Genomic DNA, 24,371 nt, shown 5'->3' on the forward strand with positions numbered 1-24,371 from the left:
GCAACTACACAAAGAGGAAAAATAATAACTCCTAGTAGTAATGTCCTAGAATAAGAATTGTTCAGAGCAACCAGAAAGCTTACACAATCTTCAGTACACCCAAATGCTAGGGTTTATGCAGAATATATATAACATTTGTAAGACACATACATGTATCTTAAAGACCATTTTCATATTTTTTTCCACAGTTACTCTAAGACCCAGGTAGCAGGATTCATCAATGCTATGAATATCCTGCATACACAGCATTACTCAGTAATATATGAGAAAGTGTGTACTAGAAATTACTCATTACTTATAGAAAACCCAAACTTAGTGATGACTATCACTGTGTTACAACTGTATGAATATGTTATCATATTTTAGCTTTCCTATAATTTTTATTCTTTCTTTCTCTTCGAAGCAAAAGCTAGGAAAAGAAACTTTAGTTTCTATTCTTTTATGCTTCCAGGAGGAGAGACCTAAATTTCCCTGCAGACCACTAGGCAAATGTAATTAGAATAATTTAGGATACAAGAGACATCCAAGACATTTGCTTTGTCTTTCTCCTCCCAACCTCTGAGAAGAAATTATTTGCCTGTGGTTTTCAGGTAGTGCCTCAGAAGTCTGGTAAGCCTGCAGAAACAACTCATTTCCTTCTCATTAACAGCTGGCAGTGTTGGTGCTTGAATTGCAGTCTGTTGGAACTACTATCTCTCCACAGGTGGAATAAAAAAAAAAAAATCAAAGAGTAAAAGACCGCCAAATCATATTTCATATAGAAAAAACCAAATGTAAATACACATTAGAGAAGACAACTTTTCCTCTCCTGTCTTGGACAAGGAGCTATGGAACAAACCAGGTAGTTTATAAAGACTACTGGTAGCATCCTTACCTGCTATGGTCTCCTGAGACATCTGCCTCCAGGCGCTCCTCAGAGACTCGGCCAATTTTCTGCGCATATGCTACTGGAAACTAATTCCCTGGAGACCACTTCCTCATTAAATGAATGATTACCAACCACTTTCTTCAAGACGATTTACAACACCTGACTCTACAGCTCCCATGTGAACTCTTCCATGAAGATACTTGTAACAATATCTCAGGTCCAGTAAATGTTGCTTCTCCCATATACGTTTCACATAAGAAACTACACTCTTCCAACTCCCTTGTGATACCCCAGCTTTCTGAGCTCCTCTAAGACCAGTGAGACACCCCTCCTCATTCTGTCCACATCAGCTGATAAATAACAAATAAACTCCTCTTGTTTTCCTCATGTAAGAAGTTGTCTACTCCTGTTCAGAGTTTGAACCTCCACTTGAACAGAAATAATGAATTTATTCCAACTATATGTATCTGATTCAAAGAACAGGAAACTTTTTATTTCGCTTTAAATGCTCACATCTGATAAAAAATTAGCAAGTACAATAATACTTCATTTAACACAGCCTCCATCTTTTAAGACACCAAAGACATGCAAGTGAAAATGGTACTTCAACAACCCTGTTTAGACAATAATTTAATTAATTGCATGTTTGACTTAAAACATATGAGTAGTCCCTACGAAACTCAGGAAATAAATAAAAAACACAGAGAGAAAAATGATCTTGTCACTAACGAAATGCATGCAGTTAAATTTTTGTGTTAAAAATCCATTTTGCCTAAGAATACACATTCTTACTGTGTTTCATTACATCTGAAACAAGAACCTGGAGTTATAAAACTGTTACCTTATTTGTGACATTCCTGCTCAAAATTGTCTTAATATGAATGCTTTTGACATTAAAAGATGTTTTTGAAACAGTTTATCGGCCTGAAGAAATAAGTGGTTGGATGTAAATGAAATCTCAGACTCATTAAAGTTAACAGGAATTTTGCTTTAGTCTCCAGATTAAGAATGTTACATTCACACTGTTTTTGAAATATTTTTCTGCCTACAGATTTCCAGGTTTTTGATGAGGAAGATGATACTGTAAAAGCTATGACAATGTTTAGCCTTTGTAGTTTGTTTTTTTGAGCAATGGAAACTATGTTTTAGTATAGGAATTTTCAGCATTTTCTCCTCCAGAAATCTCTGGCTAAGATGAGCCAGTAGGCAAGGTTTCCACCTCTGTAAAAAAAAGCAAAAACAGTACATATTTCTGCCAACATCCTAAAATACTTATGCATGCAAGTAGATAAGTGGGGCACTTTAGGTAATCCTTGAATAGTTCTGCACTCGATACTAATGTCACAAGAGAAGGCCACAATTAAGCATTTAGCTGCTTGCAGTAGAAAGGCCCTCTGCTTAGTGTTCAAAGCAGCCACAAGAGGAATGGGACAGCTCTACAGAAAAGCAGTGCCATACGAGTAGAGAGAAGACAGGGAAGGACACTCCTATCTAATGGGAATCTCCTGTCTGGGTTAATCAAGGTCATGATTAGTGGAATAATTAAACTCTGCATTTATCAAGAAAATCTTATTGTAGTCCTTTCCAGAGAAAGAAGCATGGATAACCAAAAGGCTTATGTGCTCACAAAAGGCCCTGGACATCAAGCTGCAAATAGTTTCCCCATTCTTCAGCCTGCCCCCAATGCAGAAGGACAGCTCATAGTATGGTAAGTGCTTATATAAAAGTACTGGCAATAATCTGAAGGAAGGGGGAAAGAAAACTAACTGGGGAAAAGGCCTGTAGGACCTAAAAGTAGAAGAAATGGCTAGAACATTGGGAAAGTGCAGGGATTTCAGAAGCTGAGTGTAGAGAAAAAGTGAAAAAAACAAAAACAAAGCACACTTTAAAGTTCATCTGTTCTTATTTTGATGAATGATTCTTCTTGCCTTTATATAATCTAAGATGATAGAGCACTTGAAAAGCAAAATAGGTAGGAAAAGCAGCACAGAAAGATTTGTGAGAAGATGTGGGGGGTTTATTTGGCATGGGAAAAGTACATTGTGGATTCGGGGGAAGTTTTGCCATTGTAGAATCATGTAGCCTACAGCCTTCCCACATGCTCCTTAATATTAGGAAGGGATATTGGAGTTGTTCTATAGATTATTAGTTGAAATTTCTCTTATCATTGTGCATTGAAAAAAATCAAGTCATGATAAACTTTGTGGGTCATTAAAAATCAAAGCAAAATGGCTTAATAATTTAAAATGTAGGGATCTCTAAAAGATCTGTCATCTACTGTAACTGGAAGAAGTGGCAGATGTGGCTGCCACTTACTGAGATTACTTTCTCTACAGAAAGTAGGAATATCTCCTTTTTTTAGCCTGCTGTCTTTGGGTGTCTCAACCTTTTCTTCTTCTGACTGGCTTATAGACTAAAGATACTGAAGGAACTGTTTGGTACTGTAACAAATGGAAAAATGAGAAGTTTGAGCTCCAATTTACAATATTTTTTTCTCTGTTAGAAACTCAACTCATTATTTCTAGAAAGTAAAGAATAGTAAAGTATAGTAAAGAATAGCTTCAAAAACATATAGTAGGACATAGGGTGAAAATGCTTTTCTAATAATAGTTACTCGGGTTAAAAAGATTTTATATTTACTAATACCCTAAGATAAAATTTGTCATGATAAATGTATTATTTATGCTCAGCTTTTATATTCATGATCTGTGAATGACACAATAGAAACTTATCAAAACAAGGGTGCTACCATGTAGGCTTGCTCTTCCTATCACCATGCCCCAGGCACAGTCAGGATACATTGGACAAGCACTTGTTATTTATATTCCTTCCTGAAGGATTTTATATCCGTTTTAAACAAAAGGGACATAAAATAAGAACCCATTCCTCAAATTCTCACTTAAAACTTGATCTCATCTTTTGTGGGGAGAAAAACCCACCTTCACGCAAATAATTTTTACTGGTGATTTCATCAGCTCCATAAGGATGCATTTCTTTAATTTCCCTTAGTGCAATGAGCTTTTCCTGAATGGGAAAAAAAAAAGAAGGCAGTTTTAATATCACCCGTTCTTTTCATCCACTAATCCTAGTAAAATCTGGCCTTCATTCATGCAGACTCACAGCCATAAGGATCCCAAAAGATACGTCTCCTGGCATAGAACTACTTTGAATACCACACAAGCAAAATCAACATCAGCAGCATAGAGTGTAAAAACATTAAATTAAAGCTAATATTTCTGTTTTGCTCAAAGCCTGCACAACTTAGGGGTGCAAATTCTACACTTTCATAGGTAAACTTATTTTTTTATTTCACCTCCTTTTTGAGCAACAGAACAGTCATGTGTTCATTTTAATATATAAATACTACCTAACACTTATAAAACACGTGGTATTTGTCACGCATAAGTGCACGTGTGCAGTTTGTATGTCTAACATTTGGAGTAAAGGTCTCAGTATTCACAGTTATATTGCAAGCCACCCATAGGTGGCAGAATGGGTATACTATTAGATACAAGAAAGCATCACCTGAATCAGCTCATGGGCTAAACGTCCCAGAGCTTCTTGGGTTGTTTCACTAATTTCTAATTCTGTGATGACTTTCCAGTTACCATTCTGGAACCTCACTGGCATAGAGAAGACAATTCCATCAGGAACACAAAATTGACCTGAAGAAGAGAGAAAAAATGATCCAAACGTATCATTTCTGATTAAAAAACACATCCTCACCAGTATCAAGGTTAAGTCCTACAGGCTTGCAAAAGTCTGCAACTGTAAGATCTTAGTATAAACAGAGACTGCCTTTTTCAATGTACAGTTCAAAGACTAAAGAGTTCCCCTCTTACTGTAACTTTGTATTTTAGTTAGATGTACATGAATCATAAAATCATAGAACAGTCTGGGTTGGAAAGGACCTTTAAAGGTCATCTAGTCCAACCGTCCTGCAATGACTAGGGACATCGTCAACTAGATTGGGTTGTTCAGAGCCCCATCCAACCTGACCTTGAATGTTGCCAGGGATGGAGCATCTTACCACCTCTCTGGGAAACCTGTGCTGGTGTTTTACCACCCTCATTGTAAAAAATTTCTTCCTTATATCTAGCCTAAATCTACCCTCTTTTAGCTTAAAACCATTACCCCTTGTCCTATTGCAACAGGCCTGCTAAAAAGTTTGTCCCCATCTTTCTTATAAGCCCCCTTTAAGTACTGAAAGGCCGCAATAAGGTCTCCTTGGAGCCTTCTCTTCTCCAGGCTGAACAACCCTCAACTCTCTCAGCCTGTCCTCGCAGGAGACATGTTCCATCCCTCTGATCATGCTTCTAGCCCTCCTCTGGACCTGCTCCAACAGGTCCATGTCTTTCCTGTGCTGTAATACAATTGCTGTAACAATTTTACATCTTAAAAAGGGGAAAAGCTCAATTTTTTTTCTTTCATGCAAGGGTTAAATGGCTGTTGTGAAACATTACGTTTATTGGTCCACATAACTACACAAGGAGAACATGCTTTTATAGCTTATGCTCTAAGAACTATAAAGAGTCCTTGCACAAAACACATACAGCAGAAAATCATTTAGACTAAAAGACTAAGAGACAATCTGCAACAAGACTATATAAACCTAAGAGATGCTTACGAGATGTGATTATCAAATCACAAGCTCTGGAGATCAAAATTGCTTAGATTTGGAGGTTCTTATGCCGAAACAAACTCTCAGCCTCTCATCATGTCATGATTTGTTTTACAAGTTTTTATTAAATTAAAAAGCTTGATTAAAAAATATCATTATACATAGTGGGGAAAGCTACAAGAGAATATGTGAAGCAAAAGTAGATTTACCTTCAGTAAATACTCCCACAGAAACGATCTCCCCAGGAGGAGAGCCATGATACCAGTATCTCAGTACAGTGGCTACTGCATGAGCAGGTAACATTCCTACACAATGACTGACCCGGGAATTCAGTGAATTCTGTGCAGATAGAAATTCTGAATGTATCCATTCACTATCAATAAAAAAAAAGGGAAGAAAAAAAAAAGAAGGAATCAAAAACTAAGATGACTGCAGGAAGAGTATTTTTCTAAAGCAAAAAAGAACTAAACCTGAGGGAAGAAAATAGTTGAAACTTATTCAAACTTCACTGCTGAAGGCAAGGCACTTAAAGACAGAAAAAATAGCATTGAACAAAAAGTGGCTCAAAAGGTAACAACGAGCACTACTTAACCTATCAAAGTTAGGTCATTTACTCAAGTCATAACCTCTATGATGATGATGATTATTATTATTTATATGTATTGACGTCTTATGTAAGAACCCAGCCATGAACTAAACCCCCCTGTGCTAGGCACAGTACAAGTACAGAACAAACGAAATGTCTGCTGTCCAGTAAATGCTAGGTTTAGACCAGAGTGGGAGCTCCATATAGCCAGGCCTGAGTGTATGCCGTATCTGCTGCCCTCTCCCTGCACCCATCCTTTCTCTGCTACTTCTCTTTCCACAAGAAGCTATCTAGCTGCCAGGTAGCCTTCTTACATATGTTAGCAAATTGTCTCTTCTGAGAAACTGACATTTGTGTGCTCAGGCCGTATGTTCAGTGGAATTCAGGTACTTCAAGATGAATATATACGTTTGGTATTATTTCAAAGTTTCTTCATGCATACTAGACATCTAAGTCACTATCTGGACTTCTGTTACTTTATATAGGCTGCTCATGATACGATAGAAGAGAAAGACACTTAATATGTAGGAAAATACAGTTATAAACAAAGCTGTCAGGAGACCCAGAACTATGTATAGCACTAGGAATTACTCAACTTCTTTTGCAGACTACTTCAACTTGAGTTTTCCTTTATGCACAGCGCTAGTCAGTAAAGACAAACCCTAAAAACAAAACCTTCCTTGATGTTTATTAAACAGTTCAGATAAACATGGATTGAAAACAGTTATTTAGTTTTACTTTAAAAAAATAAATCTGTACTGTACCTATCATAAATCATATTCAACACAGGACGTGGAAAATTAGCTGGGCCCCAAATAGCACAGTTATACCCATAAAGTTTTGCATGTGACAAATCAATGTAGTTACAGCCAGTAATATTGCCCCAAACAATCACATCTTTAACTCCTGTAACAGAGGAAAATACATAGATTAATGAAGAGATAGACAAATACTTTCACAGTGTAGGCTGGACTAGATGACTTTCAGAAGTCCCTTTCAAGATGAATTATTCTTCAACTCAGTGTCCTGCCTTGACAGCAGAAATGATTTGATCTGAAAAATGCAACAAGATTCTCCATAACATATGAAACTTCATCACAAGCTGAAAAAGGAATTTTAATTTATATCATTTTATTGTGCATAATAGACAAAACCTAGTAAATACTTATGTGTTAAAAACAACAAAAAATCATATTGCAAACATACAGCAATGTTCCTTTTAAAATCCTGTACATGCAAATATAGAATGCCTAACAGTAAAAAAACATTTTAAAAAACCCTAACTGCTTTGGTGCAAAAAGAATTTCCAAATAATCTGGTGAGAGACTGTTTGGCCTATTAACTTATTTTATTTTATTAGGCTCCAAAATGTCTAGACTTGTTATTGATGACCAGTTCCTGCCCCTGCAACACTGAAAGAATCCTGATGCTGAGCAGGCTGTTGGAGCACGCCTTTGCTATGCAGTGCAGAACCGTGCAATGACCTGAGAAAGTAAGCTAATTAACCCGGAAATAATACTACAGCACAGTTCTACTATACGCTCATTACCTGCACAGCAGTATGTTGTCATGTTTATTCACAGCTAGTTGGTGTGTCTCCAAAATAACAATGCGCTGCAGAGTGCAAATGCAATCTTGAAGTCCTAGTTCCTGATCCGCAACACAGCTCCATCCTTCTTAGTGTATTTCCAGCATGAAATACACATCAGAATAGCAGGGCTGCGTCCAAGAGTTAGCAAAAGAATTGACATTCATGGCATCAGGCACAGATCCTGATGGTGGTAAGCACAGAGAAGAGTAGTACCTGCTAGTCACACCCTGGCATTCTGTACAGCCATGCAGTTCAGTGGGTGCACTGCTGTGCTTGCACTTCTGCATGCTCATCAACTGTGTTCTGCAATGTAGTATGTACTCTTAAAGGTGTCCATCCACTGAATTCCCCAAATGCTACCAGAACACAAATAAATATTCACCTGCTGCATTCGTATTCAGCTTCCTGGCCAGTGTGGCTTTAGCTGCGCTTTCCCAGGATGTCGCAATGGCAATGACATTTTCAGTCTTAATGGATGGGCCATATGTCATAATCATCATCGCCTTAAGGTTTACGAAGGTTTTTCCTGATGAAATTACTCTGACCTCACTCTTGGCATTCTTCTCAATCAGGGGAGCGTACACTTGACAAACGTCACTCACTTCTCTGATGTAGTTCCCAACGGACTGGACTTCACAGTTTAAGAGGACATCATCAAGAACAATGATAATATCAGCTTGAATAAAAGCCTCATCTATTTCAGTGTGCGCTGAAATACTGTGGAGGAGTGGGAATGCCATGTCTTCAGCTTCCATTACAATACCACAAAGAACTTCCTTAAACTGGTCAGAGTCAAGCAAATGGATACTTATATCTGTGGTCATCCCAAACACTTCTCCATTTGCCAACAGAGGGATCAGCTGATAACAGATTGGAGCTGATGCACTGATAAAAGAAGGGTATAGAAAAATTACAGTTCACTACTAACCACTGCTTGTTTGGAAATATTACATAAATAAACACAAAGATCTTTCTTTTGTATTTGATTATATTTAAATAGACCATTAGCTTAGGTCCTTTATTACTCTTTCTGTCATTTTAACAAGTTAAAAATTAAAACAGTTGGGTCCTCCTTTCATTTGAAAGTTTTTCCATCCTATACTTTTCAGTTGATACTGTCACTTAAAAGTTGGTGTCTTTAAAGAACCACAATTTTTTTTAAGGTGCTCTGTTAATACTACCACAAATAAAGAAATTTCTAGAGCTAGAACTGCAAGAAACTCTTTACTTATTTAAATATTTCCAAAAACATTTAATGCAAGATAGTTGCACTAAAAAATGCCTAGCTTATTTTGTAAATACTTGCTTTTCCCTAGGGTGACTGGGGTCTAAATGTTGCCTGTTCGCATCCCTCACTTAAACTGGTGCAAAATGTAACAAAACTAGAAATAATTTCTAAATTATATACTGAATGCTCATAGTGAGGGGTGCAAGAACCTAGTTCAAATCATCAAATTACAGGGATTCATGTATAGCTTCAGATGGTTACACCTGTTATATGTGATAGGAAAAGGTGCATTCCTCTGAATCACAGATATTCTTTTTACTCTCACCTGGTGATCCAGATCTGCAAAGGCTTGATAAGACTTTTAATCTCTTCCTCCTCTTTTTCAATTTCAATATATGCCTGCAGGTTTTCCTCAGCAATGTCTAACATTTCCTCACTCAACATCATTGAGGTGATGCCGTAATAGTGCTAAGAACAAAAAGGACGATCTCTAATCAAATGACAACCCAAATACAGCAAGGTAATACCAGAAAGGATAGCTTTACTTTACATTTGAAGGAGGTATAAAGAACAACAATGTCATAAGAAAACGTAAAATATGGGTTTACAGATTAGAGGCAACTCATTACCTGAGCATATTCCAGGAAATCATTAACTCCTCCCAGAAGCAGGCCCTTCCCTCCACGGTCCAAAAGTTCTCTCCAAATTATAGGAGATTGTCTGTGTTCCCATCCATTTGTTTCACAAATGTCATGAAGCCACTGCTAATGTAAACAATCCCACCAAAAGGTTTTAATACTTCTTCCCATTTGATAACACTTAAATGTTACAACTATAAACATTCTTATTATTTCCTCTCAATACATACTTACAAGGTGATTCACAACTAAGGTATCAGTGTGCGCAAAATGGGGGAATAACACAAAGCAAGGCATGGTGATATACTGTGATACTTCAGCGAAAGCGCAAGTCTTACTTCTGCTTGATTTTATTGCTGTAATTTTGCTCAATTTTCTTAGTGATGCTGAAGACAGCAATGTTGTGAAGCAGCAAGTAATCTGAGGATTCCTATTTATCTGCAGAAGGTAAGCAAGCTGCAGAGGTTAATTGCTGTTGGTTTAACTCTTTGAGTTACTTGGTTGAGGTTTCAAGCAAAATATGAGGTAATAAACATCATAGTACTGTCTATCTCATGAAGTAATATTGCAGTTTTTCATCAGTTCCTTATAGGGACTACAGTGTAGACACGGCAACATGTCTACAGCTAAAGCATTCAGAAAGGCCCATCCACATTGTAAACAAATATGTGACATTTAATTTCATACTTCCATTGTAATTCAAACGCCCTAATGCCAGAAATGTTCTCGACAAGTAACAACTCTAAAGGCATATGCAATCACAGTGTGCAAAAGCTTTACAGGCTGAGCAGCCATTTATACATAATAAAAAAATAATAAACTTGAACTTGTTACTGACAAAATACAGCTTTAGGCTGGCTCACATTTTGTGCCCATCTTCTGCGGTAAGACTCACGAGAATGCCAGTCTCTCACAACATTCAAACCTTTTCTCTGGCTGGCTCTCCTAGCCAAAGCTGCTTCTGCAGCACCTTTACCCACATACCAAAACTGAAATACAGGAGGAGGAGAGACATACTAGAGATAAGCACATTTGTAGCTTTCTAGAGCACTGGGGCATCTACCAACAACTTGATTTACGATCCCTTACCTCCCATTTGTCAGGATGCTGAGTGATCTTGTGAACCCTGAAGTCTGGCAAGTTAGCCTGGAGGTAGTCAGCCAGCAGTTCAGCTTTGGCATAGTAAGGGCAGTTCGCCTTACCTGTGAACACAGCGACACCACCACAAATGGAAGATTTCATGACATTGATTGATAAGGGCTTAACAGGCCAAACGCTTTTTAATTGTTCCAACTAACTGTTCCAAGAGTTCTCTCCAAGTGATAGGAGATCATCTGTGTTCCCATCCATCCATTTCACAAATGTCACGAAGCCCCTGCTAACATAAACATCCCTGACAAAAGGTTTTAATATTTTTTTCACATTTGATAACACTTAAACGTTACTCTTTCCTCTCAATACATAATTAAAAGGTGCTTCACAACTCACGCATCAGTGTGTGCAAAATGAGGGAATTACACAAAGCAACCGTTCCAGTTAAAAACCGAGTCTTATGTAACCAGCATCCCGGGAGTTCCCAGAAAGTAACAGGACAAGCATATGAGCCAGCAAAGAAAGGATAATTTCTGAGGTGAAACGGTCTCTTCAACCAGGGCTTAAGGGGCTGAGAAGGCCACCCGCGAGGGCGGAACACCCCAGCAGAGAGCAGCAGGAGCCTCACCGCCGGGGTAAGAAGGGGAGCGGGCTGACTCGGAACCGGCTGAGGCAGGTTGCCGTACAGACACCGCTCTCCAGCGAGGCGACAAGAACGGCAAGTTTCGAAGCCCGCGGAGACGAGCGGCCGCCGCCGCGCCTCACCCGCCACCACCAGCTTGGCCATGCGCGCGGCACCCTCCAACGGTCGCTCCGGCGTTGCGCAGCAACGCGCCGCGGTGGCGGTTTGTCCCTCGGCCCGTCCCGTCCCGTCCCGTCCCTCTCGCGAGGCCCGCCGAGAGCGCGCGGAGAAGGCGGCGAGGGGGAACGACCCGCGGTGTCATGGCGCCGCCGCGTGAGAGGTAACGGCTACCGGGCGGCGGCGGGGCCGGTGCGCCGTCCGCCTGTCCCATCCCGGCCCGGCGGGATCCCCCACCGTTGCGCTCAGGTGTATCGAGCCGGTGCGGAGCCGCTGAAAGGCCCGTGTCCTCTTGGCGCCGGGCCGCGGGCCTGCGCCGCCGGTACCGCGCCCCACCCCGGGCAGCGCTCCCAGCGCCTGCAGAAACGGAGAGGCCTTGCTCCGCCGGGTGCCCCCGCCCCGGGGGGTGGCGGCAGGGAGGCCGGGAGAGGCTAGATGTGGCCGGGCAGGGTTCTGTTAACCGGAGCCGGCGGTTGGCAGTGACCCACCGGAGCCCTGCCAGGAGACGGGTCTGCTCAGAGAAACGCCCGTGAGAAAAAGGCTCTCCCTCCCGGCATAGGTTTTGGTTAAAATAGCAAAGAGGAAAAGAGTTGACAACCCAGGATGAGTTAGCCTTGTGTTGAGAGCTTTGACTAAAACGTAGGAGACCCAATAAAAGTCCCTCTGCAAATAATTTTCCAGCGGTTGTTTTCCTTTTTTTTTTTTTTCTCCCTCCTGTATAAGATGTGTATAGATATGGAAATTGAAACTTCGGGAACTGAAAGGCTGGTAACTGATCCATCATTTTCAATTGTTTTTACAGATAAGTGATCATAAGCAGTTTATCCGTCACTGTTTCCACTGTAGAATTTCATTGGATCCCTTACTTTGATTTGGCATTTCAAATCTGCTCATGAGACATTAGCAAAAATGAAAAATAAAATAAGTTATTTGTTATATACTGTTAGATGCATTCATAGGTGCAATTCTGTGCTCACTCCCAAATCTTCAGCCACAACAAGAAAACACATTTTATGGACTGGCAGATACAGGGATCCCCTGGAAAATGTGAACTTCAGGAAATTATTTTTAAATATTTCTCCTTCTCCGCATGGATCATCTCTTCGATTTCTGTCTCAAAAGATAGACGTTTTTAGCACAGGTGCTAAAATGCAACCAGAGAAGAGTACAGAGGCTTTGGTGAGTGAGCAGGTTCCCCACAGCTCCTTGGAACTTGAAAAGTTGGATGATTCTGGGAGTTTCAAAGAGAAGCGTGTAATGGATCATAGTGGACCGTTCTTTGATAGTCTCCAGAAATGTACCTGTCCTTGCGATGTGCTCGACTTGGCTGCAGAGTCTGCTGTTTCCATTAAACACTTCACAAACTCTTTAACTATGATATGGAAGCTCTTCAAACACCTGTCCGAAGACCAGCAGCGTTATGAGAAGCAGCTAATCTTTGAGCACCCAACTTTTGTCAAGCTTTGTCAGCAGCTGCTGCGGGATGCCAGAAGGATGACACGAGGTGACCTGGTATTCAGTCTGCATGCTGTGGTGAACCTAGGTGTTCCTCAGAACACTCTCCTGGTCCAGACTTTGGTGAGGGTGTGCCAAGTAAGTATCAAAATCCCTCTTTTCCTGACTTTGGGCTGAAACCTTGGGGCTAGTTCTGGGAGTCTGTGCAACATCAGAGAGAGTTGGGTTACTTTCCTGTTTTTGTCTGATGTTCTATGGAAAGAGGGCTCCCATGGTTAATTTGCGTGTACTTCCAATTTCCTTCATTTTTGAAACTACTGCCTGATTTCAGACAGATTTAGCAGAGAGGAGAAATCTCAAAAGTCATTACCCTTTTCAAATCAACTAAATTTGACTGATGTGAGACCTTGTAGGCCGCTGCAGAATTAAAGTTTATGAATTGACTTCTGGGGAAAAGAGAAGATGGCACGTACAGGTTAAGAGTGGTCAGTTTTTCTTTTCTGAAACTGTTACTGGTCTGAAGTAATCTGACGTTGTGAAAACTCTTTAACAGGAGAAACTCAATCAACTTGATAACCGATGTATCTCAGTTTTGGCAACTACTTTAGCAGGGCTGGATAAAGACAAGAATGTGAGCGCTCTTCAAGCTGGATTACAGTGAGAAAAATAAATCTTTCACATGTTCTTCATATTTAAATGTTGTTTGAATATATGTCTTTTAGAAATCATGGAGGAAGTGTTTGGGCATAAAATACATACTGTGGTTTTAGGACTTAAATGATAACGTGAGATAACAGCTGTACAAGACAGTGATTTTTGGCATTGTCTTTGCAGTTTCAAGCAGAAAGGCTTCCAATGGCAGAGGGTGCTAAGACTGCTCTGTAGGGGATTCATATTCTGACCACAGCGCCACCACTGTGGGTTTTTTTTGATGTTGATAAGTCACTCGCTTTGCATATCTATGCCTCTGTTTTATCCATGTGTAGAAAAGAGTTAATGAGACTAGCTTAACTTGTGAAGTAGTTTGATTTGTCATGATGAAAAATGGTGTTTAACAGCCAGGAAATATTTTCTTTTAATTTAGTAAGTAAAAATTAAAATTAAGACAAGTTTAGACTTTATGTGTGCATCCAGGAAGGCCGCCTGTGTAGTGCTATATCAGAATAACTTCTTTGGCTGTAGCGATTCTTTTCTGGGCCAATGAGATTTATGTGGGTAACCAATCTGCTCACTCCCATGACATTGTTTTTACTGAGGCTGTCACAAAACTTGCCATGGATTAGGGCTTTTGATCCTGTGTCACGTCCTGCTTTGAGAAGGTGGATGTGTTAGTGATACACAAAAACCAGGTTCTCCTGGAAGCACAGTTACACAGTTCATGTAAGTTGGTAGAAAGCAGGAGATCCATCTACAGTTCTTTCTCTCTCTGGATGTCTGGAGCTCTTGCCCGTTTGCAGGAAGCTGCATCTGCAGGGTTGAATTTCAGAAGGGTGCCTTAGAAAGTGACACTTCATATTTTTGTAGCTGTGCACGTATATTTAAGGGTGATTCAGACATAACAATTACAATACTCCCTCTGAGCCAGAAAAGGAGGTGCTGGGAATGCAGAACTCCTTCATCTTGTGCTTGTGCTCCCTCTGTGTTATGATATCCCTTTCCATTCCTGCAGCCCAAAGCACTGCTTGTTTGATTTTTCCCTCACTTGCACCAAGTTGTTGTCAGGATCTGTCCCCAGGTTTCTTGGCTGTTTCAGAAATTGCCTGCACATACATGATTCTATGATAAAAATGTGCAAATTTTTTTTTTTCTGCAGAAGGGTGTTAATTCCTTGAGGCTTAACAGCACTCACGTCTACAGTCACATGTGCCGTCTGGTCAGGTGCCCCTGCTGTTAGTGTATCAGCAACAACACTCATCTATCAGGATAACATTGAGAAAGTATATATAACTATTTACACGTGCAAAATATCTGTGCTGCAGCTACATCATGTAGACTTATGCCCGCCTTTCAAAAAAGAGGTGGGAGAGGAGAAGGGAATTACAACTTTAAGTCGGGTGTACATCAGTGAGGGAGAATGGGGGTACCGACCTGTTTCTGCTGAAATGAGGAAAGCTCTAGTAAACAGTTCCTCTCTTTAGCTCAAGGCTTTGTGTGTGTTTCTTCATCAGGTTACTAGTGGAGCAGCGCATTCCAAGTATCAGAGACATCTTTATACTGCAAAATCTGATGAAATGCTTGGGAAAAGATGTTCCAGTCTTTCTGAAAAAGAAATTAGAGGTAAATTTAGTTGGAGGCTTATTTTTATTTCCACAAAGCCTGTGCTCTTGCATTGTTTCTAAATTGTGTATAGTTCTTTCCAGGCACTCAAAGAGAAAATATAATAGAAAGGTTAACTGCGTTTGCTACATGAATCATAGTCCAGCTATATCTGTAGGAAAAACTTAAATTAGAGGGCTGGGAATATCCCACCATGAAAGGGGGCAGAAAGCAATGGAGATGGTACAAAAGGAATTGAGGCAGGAAAATAGCAGTGCCGTCACCGCTTGTTTGGGTTGGTCGCAGTTGCAGGCTGGTCCCTGATTCCCTTGCCCAGCTTGTGGCTGGAGGATGAGAAGACAGAAGTAGTCTGTGACGGGGCTGTGTCCAATAATAGCATGGGGCTAGAGGACCGATGGGAGTGAGATGCCAGGAGAACTCACCTACCTCATGGCCTTATCTTTCTGTGTATCTGAAAGGTCCCCTGGGAAATACAGTGGTAGGGAGCAGGCTGCAGATTTTATGGCACGACGTACTGGGTTTTGTCCCCTGGTTTAAAGACGCTTTTTGAAACCTTTCAAACAGGGCCTGCTAGTGTTTTCATCACATAGCTGAAGGGCTCTGAGTTTGTAATAGCATTAATGAGGAAGTGAAGGAAGATACCACTGATGGGAAATTGGGCAAGAATAGAACAGTGCAGGGGGCTCGTGTGTTAGATATAAGTAAATCATAAAACCTTGGACAAGGTAACACTTTTTACAAGATGGTGGGAAACTGGCTGAAAATATGGTGGAATATGAAACTGAGAGGAAAGTAACATTTCCACTTGTTAACTGAAGGGAGCTCTTAATTTTCTAAGCCTACAGGGTGCTATTTTTAATACTGTGTAATTTCTATTGTAGACGTATTTTGTATTTAACCTTTGATATGCATGCAATAAGGATATTATATTTTAATAGCCAATATACTTTGTAGTCTCATTTTTACTGTCATTTATACCAATCTAATTACTGCCTTGATAAATGAAGTCTCTCTTGCGGCATCAGAGCTGACCTTCTGTTCCTCAGTCCACATTTGCAGCTGTACGCCACTCGGCGTGCTGTTGGATCACTTTGAAGGCTTACAGCTTTCACACACATACAAAACAGTAATTGGAGTACTATTAAGTAAGTCAGCTGTGCCAATTAAATTTCTGCTGCTTTTTAAAGAGTTGATAGAAGATACATATTCACAGTAGTTGAAAATGAGCTTTACTGAGAATTCTTTTTTTAAAAAAAACCATATAAAGGCAAATTGCTGGGAACTTGCATAGTGACACAGCTCTAGAACACTTGATCTGTTATAATTGTGTGTTAAGAAATTGAGAGTGGTTACTTTATGCTTTTGCTATTTGTTGCTCCTGTTTCTTTCATATAAGTTTGAACAGGCTAAGGAATTTGGGTAAGTTTTGGTGAAAATGCCGTTACCAGAAAGCAGTGATCATATACCTGAAGAATGAAGGATTTAATAAACTCTAATTCACTTTAGATGGCAGTTTTGAAAGAGATAGACCATCTGACTTTCCCGAATGCTCTGCGCATGTTTTTGGCTCTTGTTGCAATGAATTATTGTTCCATTCCAATCCTGAATGCCTGCAGTAAAAAGATCCAGGGTAAGAAAAATATGTTTATTATATTTCCCTTCCTTATACCAAATTCTTCCTAACTATTGTCCCATCTCCCTTTTCTGATTTCCTTTAAAACTTGGGAAACATCTTCGTTTTACAGGATATTGTAGTAATGTGGAGCCATTTGACAATCAGCAAGACAGAAAATTACTGATCGATAATGAAAGCAAATAGCTCTTGGCATCTCTGCCCTTCTTAACATTTACCTGAATTAGATATTTTTCTTTACATTTTTGTGTATGCAGAATTTAGGAAAAAGAATTGAATTCTAGCAAGAAAAAATAGATTTCAGATAAACTTTTAAAACAAATCTGAATTCGAAGTGGACAGGTTTGTGGTTCGGTGGCTTAGTGTGACTTACTGTGATTTGTTGATAAACTAAAGGGAACATAGTGTTTCTCTGATTAACTGGATTTAATTATTGAGTGCTGCTTAATAACTCATGCTGCAGTCCAGAAAAGAATTTAATGAAAGCTAATGCTTTCACCTATCTCCATACCTTTACAATACATATCTTAAGTACATGTGGTCCGTATGTATTCATTCACAGTTAAAATACGTGTGAATTTGTGTCTAAAAAAAGATTAAGATAACAAAATAGCGTTCTTAACATAAATGAACCAGGAGTGTTTGGGCTGCTTGTACAGCCTTTATTTGTCGTGGTTGTTCATATGTGTTTGGACACGGTCTTTAATTACACATACCGGCTTCTCCCATAGGACTTTCACCGCACTCAGGACACAGGCTAGATGGCGCACACAGAATGAGCAGCTACTCAGTACATTTTCTGCATTTTTTAGTGCATGTTCTCAGGACTTACATGCTGCACATCATGCAAATGATGCTCTGGGGGCAGAGTGATTAGTTTCTGGACAGATATGAACCTCCCTACCAGAGGCTGGAGATAGAATAGGAAGAGGAGGGAGGGGCACGCTTTGGGGCCCATGGGGCAAAGGAATTCTCCAGCAGGTTTTCCAGGTCTTGTGCTGTTGCTCTCATATCTCCTCTCCCATATCTGGGGACCTGACCAGAATTGTAATAACTGTGTACTTCATAGGTACTTATTGAGTTAATTTTTGTAGCAGCGAGAGAATGACTCACTGGTGATATTAATTTTCTAATTGGGCAGAAGAGAGAGATTAAGGTCAAAGTGTCCAGTAATACGAGATTTTGTTAGCCTATTTTCTTTAAGAATACCTAGCATTACAAACCACTTTATTTGATGCACAGCTCTCATTGGCTTCCATTGCAGTTGTCAGCACTCAGCACTTCAAGAAATGAGGTGACAGTGTTTTATGCTGAGCCTGGAAAATTACTGATCACAACTCAGAGGAGTTAAATTCAGTTGTTTTCCTGCTATCCTCTTGAGTCCACTGGAAGACGAAAAGATAAAGTCTAGTTTCGGTGGGTGCTGATCTTACTACAGTAACTATGCTCTTTTCTCTTGCAGTCACCGTCTTATGACGTGTATGCCCCTCGTTGCATCAAACAAAGTGGGATGTTCAAGAGGGAGCATTGTTCTTCATCTTTGATCTCAGGAGTAGGTCCATCTTGTGTAGCAAATGAAGCAGCAGTCCTGTGCAGAAGTCTTTTGTCATCTGGCACTCAATCTGTGTCGTCACGCTGATAATGCCAGGAGGTTATGTTATGGTTCCATGTTTTCCAGTATGGTGTACACTAATGCTTTAGTGCTTGACAGCCTTTAGTGCTTTCTAGACATAGATTCATATATGTGGTTTCTTGCCATTTTGTAAAACCAAATGGTGAAAAAAATGTAAATTTAATCGTGTGCTAATATCTGATTAATCAGCAGCTTTAGATCCACGTCTTTGTTACTCCCTCAACTGGCATGGTGAAGTGGACAGCCCAAAAGCTCAATCAATACTAAAGAGGCTAGCCCTGAGGGTTTCTGTGCTGAGTGCAGGGAGGTGCTGAAAATCAAGAATCCTGGAACAGATGATGTTCTGGGAACACAACCTTCTTCCTTCTTTTGTTAATTTGTCCCTTTTTGCTGACTTATCCCTTCTAGCCTGATCCTGACTCAGTTTGGTTTCTTCTGCCTCTCAGTTTCTTCATGTGTTTTAGCTGAGTTGACTTTGCCTAGCTAGTCTCAGTGTGTTCCACAGTTCCTTATCTGATTTCCCCCCCCCCTCCTCTAAACTTAGCCAAACCGATCCCACAGAGTCTCCAACCTACAGTTGCTTTGTATCATTTGTCCTTTTTTGCTCTTCTGTTATAGAGAATGTCCATGATGTTTCATTTCGGCACTTAATTCTCATTCTGGAAGCTTGCTACAGTCTCCAGTACCGTAATGTAAAATTATTTTCAGCAGTAGCAGACTATGTTAATTCCACTGCCTGCCTTTGGGACAAAAGACAGGTGAGTTTGAGATCCCATAATTGATAGTGGCACTAGTAGAGTATCTGGTGCTTTCCATCTTACGTTTCTTTGTGTTTGATCTTTGGAGAACAGATTTATTAGGAATACCAATCTGATGAAGTTGATACAGTTAAATTTTTTTAAATGCTCTTCTATTTATTGATGAATAAAGAAATAAAAAATAAAAGGGGTGTTATGGTTTGAAAAATGTGCTTTCATTAAAAATGCTTTTTATGAAATCAACAGGTAGGATTCACTTTACTGGCTTTCTTGGCCTTATAAAACTATCTTTTCTTTTAGATTATGCTGTTTCTTTCTGCCTTCGAGACACTTGGCTTTCAGCCTAGTGAGCTGATGGATGTTTTTGCTGAGAAGGTGACAGAAGACCCTGAATTCCTCAACTTGAAAAACCTTTTGATTGTTCTCCGAGTATATTCACGACTCAACTATATTCCCAGAGGCCAAAAGCATCTGTAGGTTTTCATTTAAAATGCCTGATAATATGTTATGTAGTCGTTATAGAGTAATGTACAGCAACTAGTGTTTGATTTAAGTTGTGAAAGAGTTCATAACCCTGTTTTATTAATCTGTAAGATAAATTTGCTGTGTCTTTTCACATTTTTTCTACATAGGAATTTTTCTCTGTAATTGAAAACGGACTGACCAGGCTACTAAATCTGTTGATAGGTAGCTGTATCCTCAAAGAGGAATCAAAAGCTAATGCTAGATTACACAACATATGATTATACAAGATAATAGAGATTTTAACTTGTATTTTTGTTTGGAATCTGGGTTTTATATAGCCTTATTTGTGTACTTAGATACTTTTCTTCTGCTTTTGGAAAAGGTTTTTTGAGACTCTTCATAACTGCTTGAATGAGTACCTCCCTCAGATTTCCAACACAGAACTGCTGAAGGCAGTGTATTCACTTTGCATGTTAGGATATCTTCCTCGCCGTGCACTTGATGAGCTGCTGCAAAAGGACAGCAGGGATGAACTTCTACTGTCAGGTCAGGCCTTACTTTGTCATGTTCTTGTTTTAAAAGGGATAGTCTGTGTCTGTACATAATTTGTTGTAGTTGTGTTAGAAGTTCAGAAATCAAAGAATGGAAACTTGATTAATACTAAATTTGAAGTCCTCAAGACAAAGCTAATGTAGTCATGGTGATCTGAGTGATCTGTTTCTGCACTAGGGCATCAGGATTATTGTATTGTATACAGTTGAGTAGTATGTGTGCATGTGGAGAGACGTGAATATGAGATTTGTGGAAGTGGTAGAAATGTGTGAGAGCCAGGGGTTCTATCTTCGACAGATGCTCAAGCATTTTTAAAAACTCAGGAAGTCTTAAGCTTTGTACACCAACTTTAGTACCTGGAATCATGAGTAAAAGGTTTTTTGACTGCTCTGAGTTATAATGAGGACCTTGGCATGGTTTATAGTAGAATTTGGTTTCCACATTACAATTCGCTACAGCCAGTAGAGTGGTTCAGCGGAGTAGAAATTCAGTGTAGAGTAAAACACGGTGTCTTGCTGTTGAGACTGCTGTAACTGGACCTGAAAGCTGTAAAGCTGTAACTACTTAGAGTTTGTGCAGCTTTAGTACTCTTAAAGTACAGTTTCAAAATTATGGCCAAGTCTGATATCCCTTCTTTGTTTTATAAATAGCCTTCTAGTTGTCCGAATTTTGCATTATGCATGCTTTCTCATTCCATGTTCTCCTTAAGTCACCTGTAATAACTGGTAGCATGCACAGAGCTGTGTACAGTAGAGGGGAAAGACTGGATAAATAGGCGGACCCAGCTGTAGACTTTATAATTAGTGAATCAATAGTGTATATTTAACAATATATTGAAGATACTCAATAATATTCAGTGAAAAAACAATTGGGTTTTGATTTCTGTATTGAAATTCATTTGCTCTGACAGAACAGGCTATAAATGATAATAAAATGAGAAATTCTGTGAGATGATACATTGGATGAAATATTTTTTGTATCCTTTTTCAGATGATCTTTACAAAGAACAAAAGGAAGTAATGATTCGTGCTGTGAAAGCATGTATGGAACTTGATAGCCCTTCCTTCACAAAGCCTGCATTTGTGCTGACTGAGAATTCCTCCTCATTAGTATCTCTTAATCTCAGAAAGGCTCAGGAGGCACTGATAGAACTTCTGGGAGATGAGAACATGTTTCAGCAAAATGTTCAGCTGCCATATAAATATCATATTGGTATGAAGCCAAATTACTGTCATAGTCTTTTTAATGTAGATTTATAATCCCCAAGATAATAAGGTGGTAACAAATTTGTGGAGGGTGCAAGTGATTAAAAGTGTAATACTTTGAAGACACGATCTTTTAACAACAGATGATTTTATCGGTGAATCTGCTTTCTGGGATGCTTCTGTTAAAGTACTTAAGTCAATTTACTAAAACTTTATGATTGCTCTTATTTACAAAACTACTTTGGACTTTTTGTTAAGCATTAGCGAGCAGATATTAATTGTACATAAATCCAACATGGCCAATTGTTTTAGAGAGTTGACATGTTAGTGCAGAATCACATTAGTGATTCAGCCTTCTTTTGTTCTCTGACTTGTTTTTTTTCTGAAGCTATGTTGAAGGTTTGGATTCTACTTTAATTTGTGAAAGTGGATATGACCTTCTTTATAGAATCATAGAATGGTTCGGGTTGGAAGGAACCCTAAAAATCGTCTAGTTCCAACCGCCCTGCCACGGGCAGGGTGATCTTTTGATAACATTTGTTTTCTTTTACATTTTGATATTTTTTTTACTTTTTTGCCAGCCACCCAGGTTACCAGTTTTTCTGCATTTGTAATAATTTTGTTCCTAAATATTTCTAGTGAGGAATCGGATTACAGGAAAATCTGAGTAGCTATGATGGACTGTGATCAAGATTATTTTCTTTAAACTATGATTTCACTCCCATAAAGTTATAACTACAGTTTCCAAAAATAAATGTGGGTTTTTTTCTGGAGATGTGCAAGCTATAGCTGTTTATATGGGTTGCAGGGAGGAAAAAGCCATCAGTAATATGTAAGTTATTAGAGAACAGCAATACGAAACAGAGCAGTGGCACTGTCTGTTAACTTTTTCGAATTAACTGTGAATTTGAAAACAATTAGGACAATTAGTGTTTAAATAACGTCAGTTGTAACCTCTTGTGGTGTTAAATGTTTTGGTTTTTTGTTTTCAGATTTTGAAATCAGAATGGATTCAGACAGAAGGAAAGTGCTCCCAATATCTGCAACAGATGATCATACTGACTCAAGTGTTCAAAGGTGTCTTTTTTGACTGCATGTTTTTCTAGCAGGCTAGTTTTATTTGTATGTATTCCATCCAGTTACTTCTTTGGTTCACTGATTTGAAGAAGCAAAGTAGATAACTAACTTGTTATTTGTGCTCACTGAGATATACAAAAATTGCCATGCTGGTTCAGAGCAACAATTAATCCATCTCACTACCTTCTTCTAACAGAGGCTAAAATTTAACATTTCAGAGAAAGAGGCAGGAAGCATCACTGTGATCTGATACTGTTGTAATGGATACAGGTTTTGAAGTATGACTGCAATCCCTTCAAAAAAATTGCTACATTGTGGTTTTAAAATTCCAAGTATTTGTGTGTCCAATTAAATGTTCAGTTATTCTCTTAAGTTTCTAAAATGTGCATCTCAATGGTACGTTATGGTAATTAATTCAGCTGCTGAAATATAATTTGAATAAAAAGGATCATCATATCCACATTTTCGGTGATTAATTTAGTCTTGTGTAGAAGAGTGACCTCTCAGTAACTGAAGTGGGACATATTTCATTTAAGTAATGCTTAAGTAGAATTGGGTAGTACTTCACATTTGTGTGCTGGATCACTGCACAGCAATGTATTTTGTGTAGTTTGCTTTTTGGGAAAAGGAGAACTAGTGAATTGTGTAACAGAAACTAACTGTCAGGCTTCAAGGCATTCAGCTTTCTCACCCTTCCAAGTAGGTGTTTATGGCAGGAAGTAACTGATTCTGAATATTAGCAAAGGATCAAAGTAAATGGAGAAGCTGTCAAAATAATGTATAATTCTGAATGATCTATTTCCTTCTCATTGCGGGAGAACTGGACATCTAAGGACTTAATTCTGCTGTAGGTATTTGGGTAGATGCTGGAACTTGTGTGAAGCTCACAGAAGAGAGGTTCTAAATTACTTAGGTGTGGAGAAGGAAAGGGATAACGAAGTTTGTGCAGTCCTGATATTTTTGCCTGCCAGAAAGACAGCTATATAATCTGCAGTGTTAAAGAACATAATTGAATCATTGTCTTAAAAATGCTCATTCTGCATTTGTACAATGGAGTCTTCCCTACTCTTCTTGGTTGTAGATTGGCTTTTCTCTTTGTTCCTCTGTCTGCCTTCTGTGTGGGTACAACACATCCCCAAGGGAAGCTGGCAATGAAGAAGCGGCATCTAAATAAACTGGGCTATCATGTGATTCTGGTAAGAAGAGTCCTGTTATTCTCTCTGTTTCAGCCCTGCTATCAGCACAGTGATGAGTATGTTTGTTTGGTAGAACAGGCCTTGTTGGGAATAGTGAGCCTTCTCCAGAGTGGTAGTTGTATATACAGTGAAATAAATATCAATGTAGTTCAGCCAAAAAAAAAATAATCAAGCCACCTAATTGCTTTGTACCTAAAAAACCTATGTGACTTTGGCTTATTTCCCTGTTTTTTATAGAACAAATGATAGAAGTCAACTTGTTTTCACAATACAGTGACTCCCTATGGCCTTCCCGTCACTGACCGCTTGGTTTGTGGGACAGGGTAGTTTGCTAAAGACAGTAGAAGTAATGTACCCTTCACTTTTCCTTTCTTCCAGGTCCTGAACAGGAAGTTTCAGGAAATGACAAATGAAGATGCAGTTGAATTTTTGAGAGAAAAAATTTATTCGGAAAATGCTTTCCCTTTTTCTGAAGGGACTGTGCAGGATAGTAATTAAAATAAACTAACAGTTTTGGTTCTCCTGATCTGTCATTTTCCTGTGTAATTAATGTAAGGTTTTAAGGGAAGAGATAAGCAGTTTTATACACAACTGCCTACTCCAGAGTATTACAGGTTGAGAAAAGTTTGTAAAGTGTACAATGTCTGCTGATAGTGGGGGTTTTCTTTGGTGAAGTGGGAGTGGGTTTTCTTTAGCG

The 24,371-nt window shown here is 39.2% G+C and overlaps 2 protein-coding genes across 3 annotated transcripts; one reads left to right on the forward strand and one right to left on the reverse strand.

The window, feature by feature from the left end:
- Positions 1–1,418: 1,418 nt before the first annotated feature.
- MDH1B (malate dehydrogenase 1B) lies at positions 1,419–11,448 on the reverse strand. Of its 2 annotated transcripts, XM_063341052.1 has the most exons (10): positions 11,390–11,448; positions 10,622–10,734; positions 9,524–9,658; positions 9,220–9,362; positions 8,049–8,551; positions 6,840–6,981; positions 5,699–5,862; positions 4,394–4,533; positions 3,808–3,892; positions 1,419–2,089 (listed from the first exon to the last, which is right to left on the reverse strand). In XM_063341052.1, the coding sequence occupies exons 1-10, from the start codon at positions 11,409–11,411 to the stop codon at positions 2,058–2,060; spliced, it is 1,479 nt and encodes a 492-aa protein (XP_063197122.1). In that variant the 5' UTR covers positions 11,412–11,448; the 3' UTR covers positions 1,419–2,057. The 2 variants fall into 2 exon arrangements, with proteins under 2 accessions (XP_063197122.1, XP_063197121.1); XM_063341051.1 differs by having other exon boundaries at positions 10,622–11,435.
- Positions 11,449–11,479: 31 nt separating this feature from the next.
- Positions 11,480–24,200, forward strand: FASTKD2 (FAST kinase domains 2). The gene is made up of 12 exons (XM_063341050.1): positions 11,480–11,586; positions 12,226–13,016; positions 13,432–13,535; positions 15,047–15,155; positions 16,662–16,785; positions 19,040–19,179; positions 19,480–19,652; positions 20,027–20,190; positions 21,187–21,408; positions 22,394–22,478; positions 23,560–23,674; positions 24,053–24,200. The coding sequence occupies exons 2-12, from the start codon at positions 12,333–12,335 to the stop codon at positions 24,170–24,172; spliced, it is 2,040 nt and encodes a 679-aa protein (XP_063197120.1). The 5' UTR covers positions 11,480–11,586; positions 12,226–12,332; the 3' UTR covers positions 24,173–24,200.
- Positions 24,201–24,371: the final 171 nt, after the last annotated feature.

Source organism: Chroicocephalus ridibundus, chromosome 7 (assembly GCF_963924245.1).
Source record: "Chroicocephalus ridibundus chromosome 7, bChrRid1.1, whole genome shotgun sequence".
In the NCBI taxonomy this organism is placed as follows: Eukaryota; Metazoa; Chordata; class Aves; order Charadriiformes; family Laridae; genus Chroicocephalus; species Chroicocephalus ridibundus.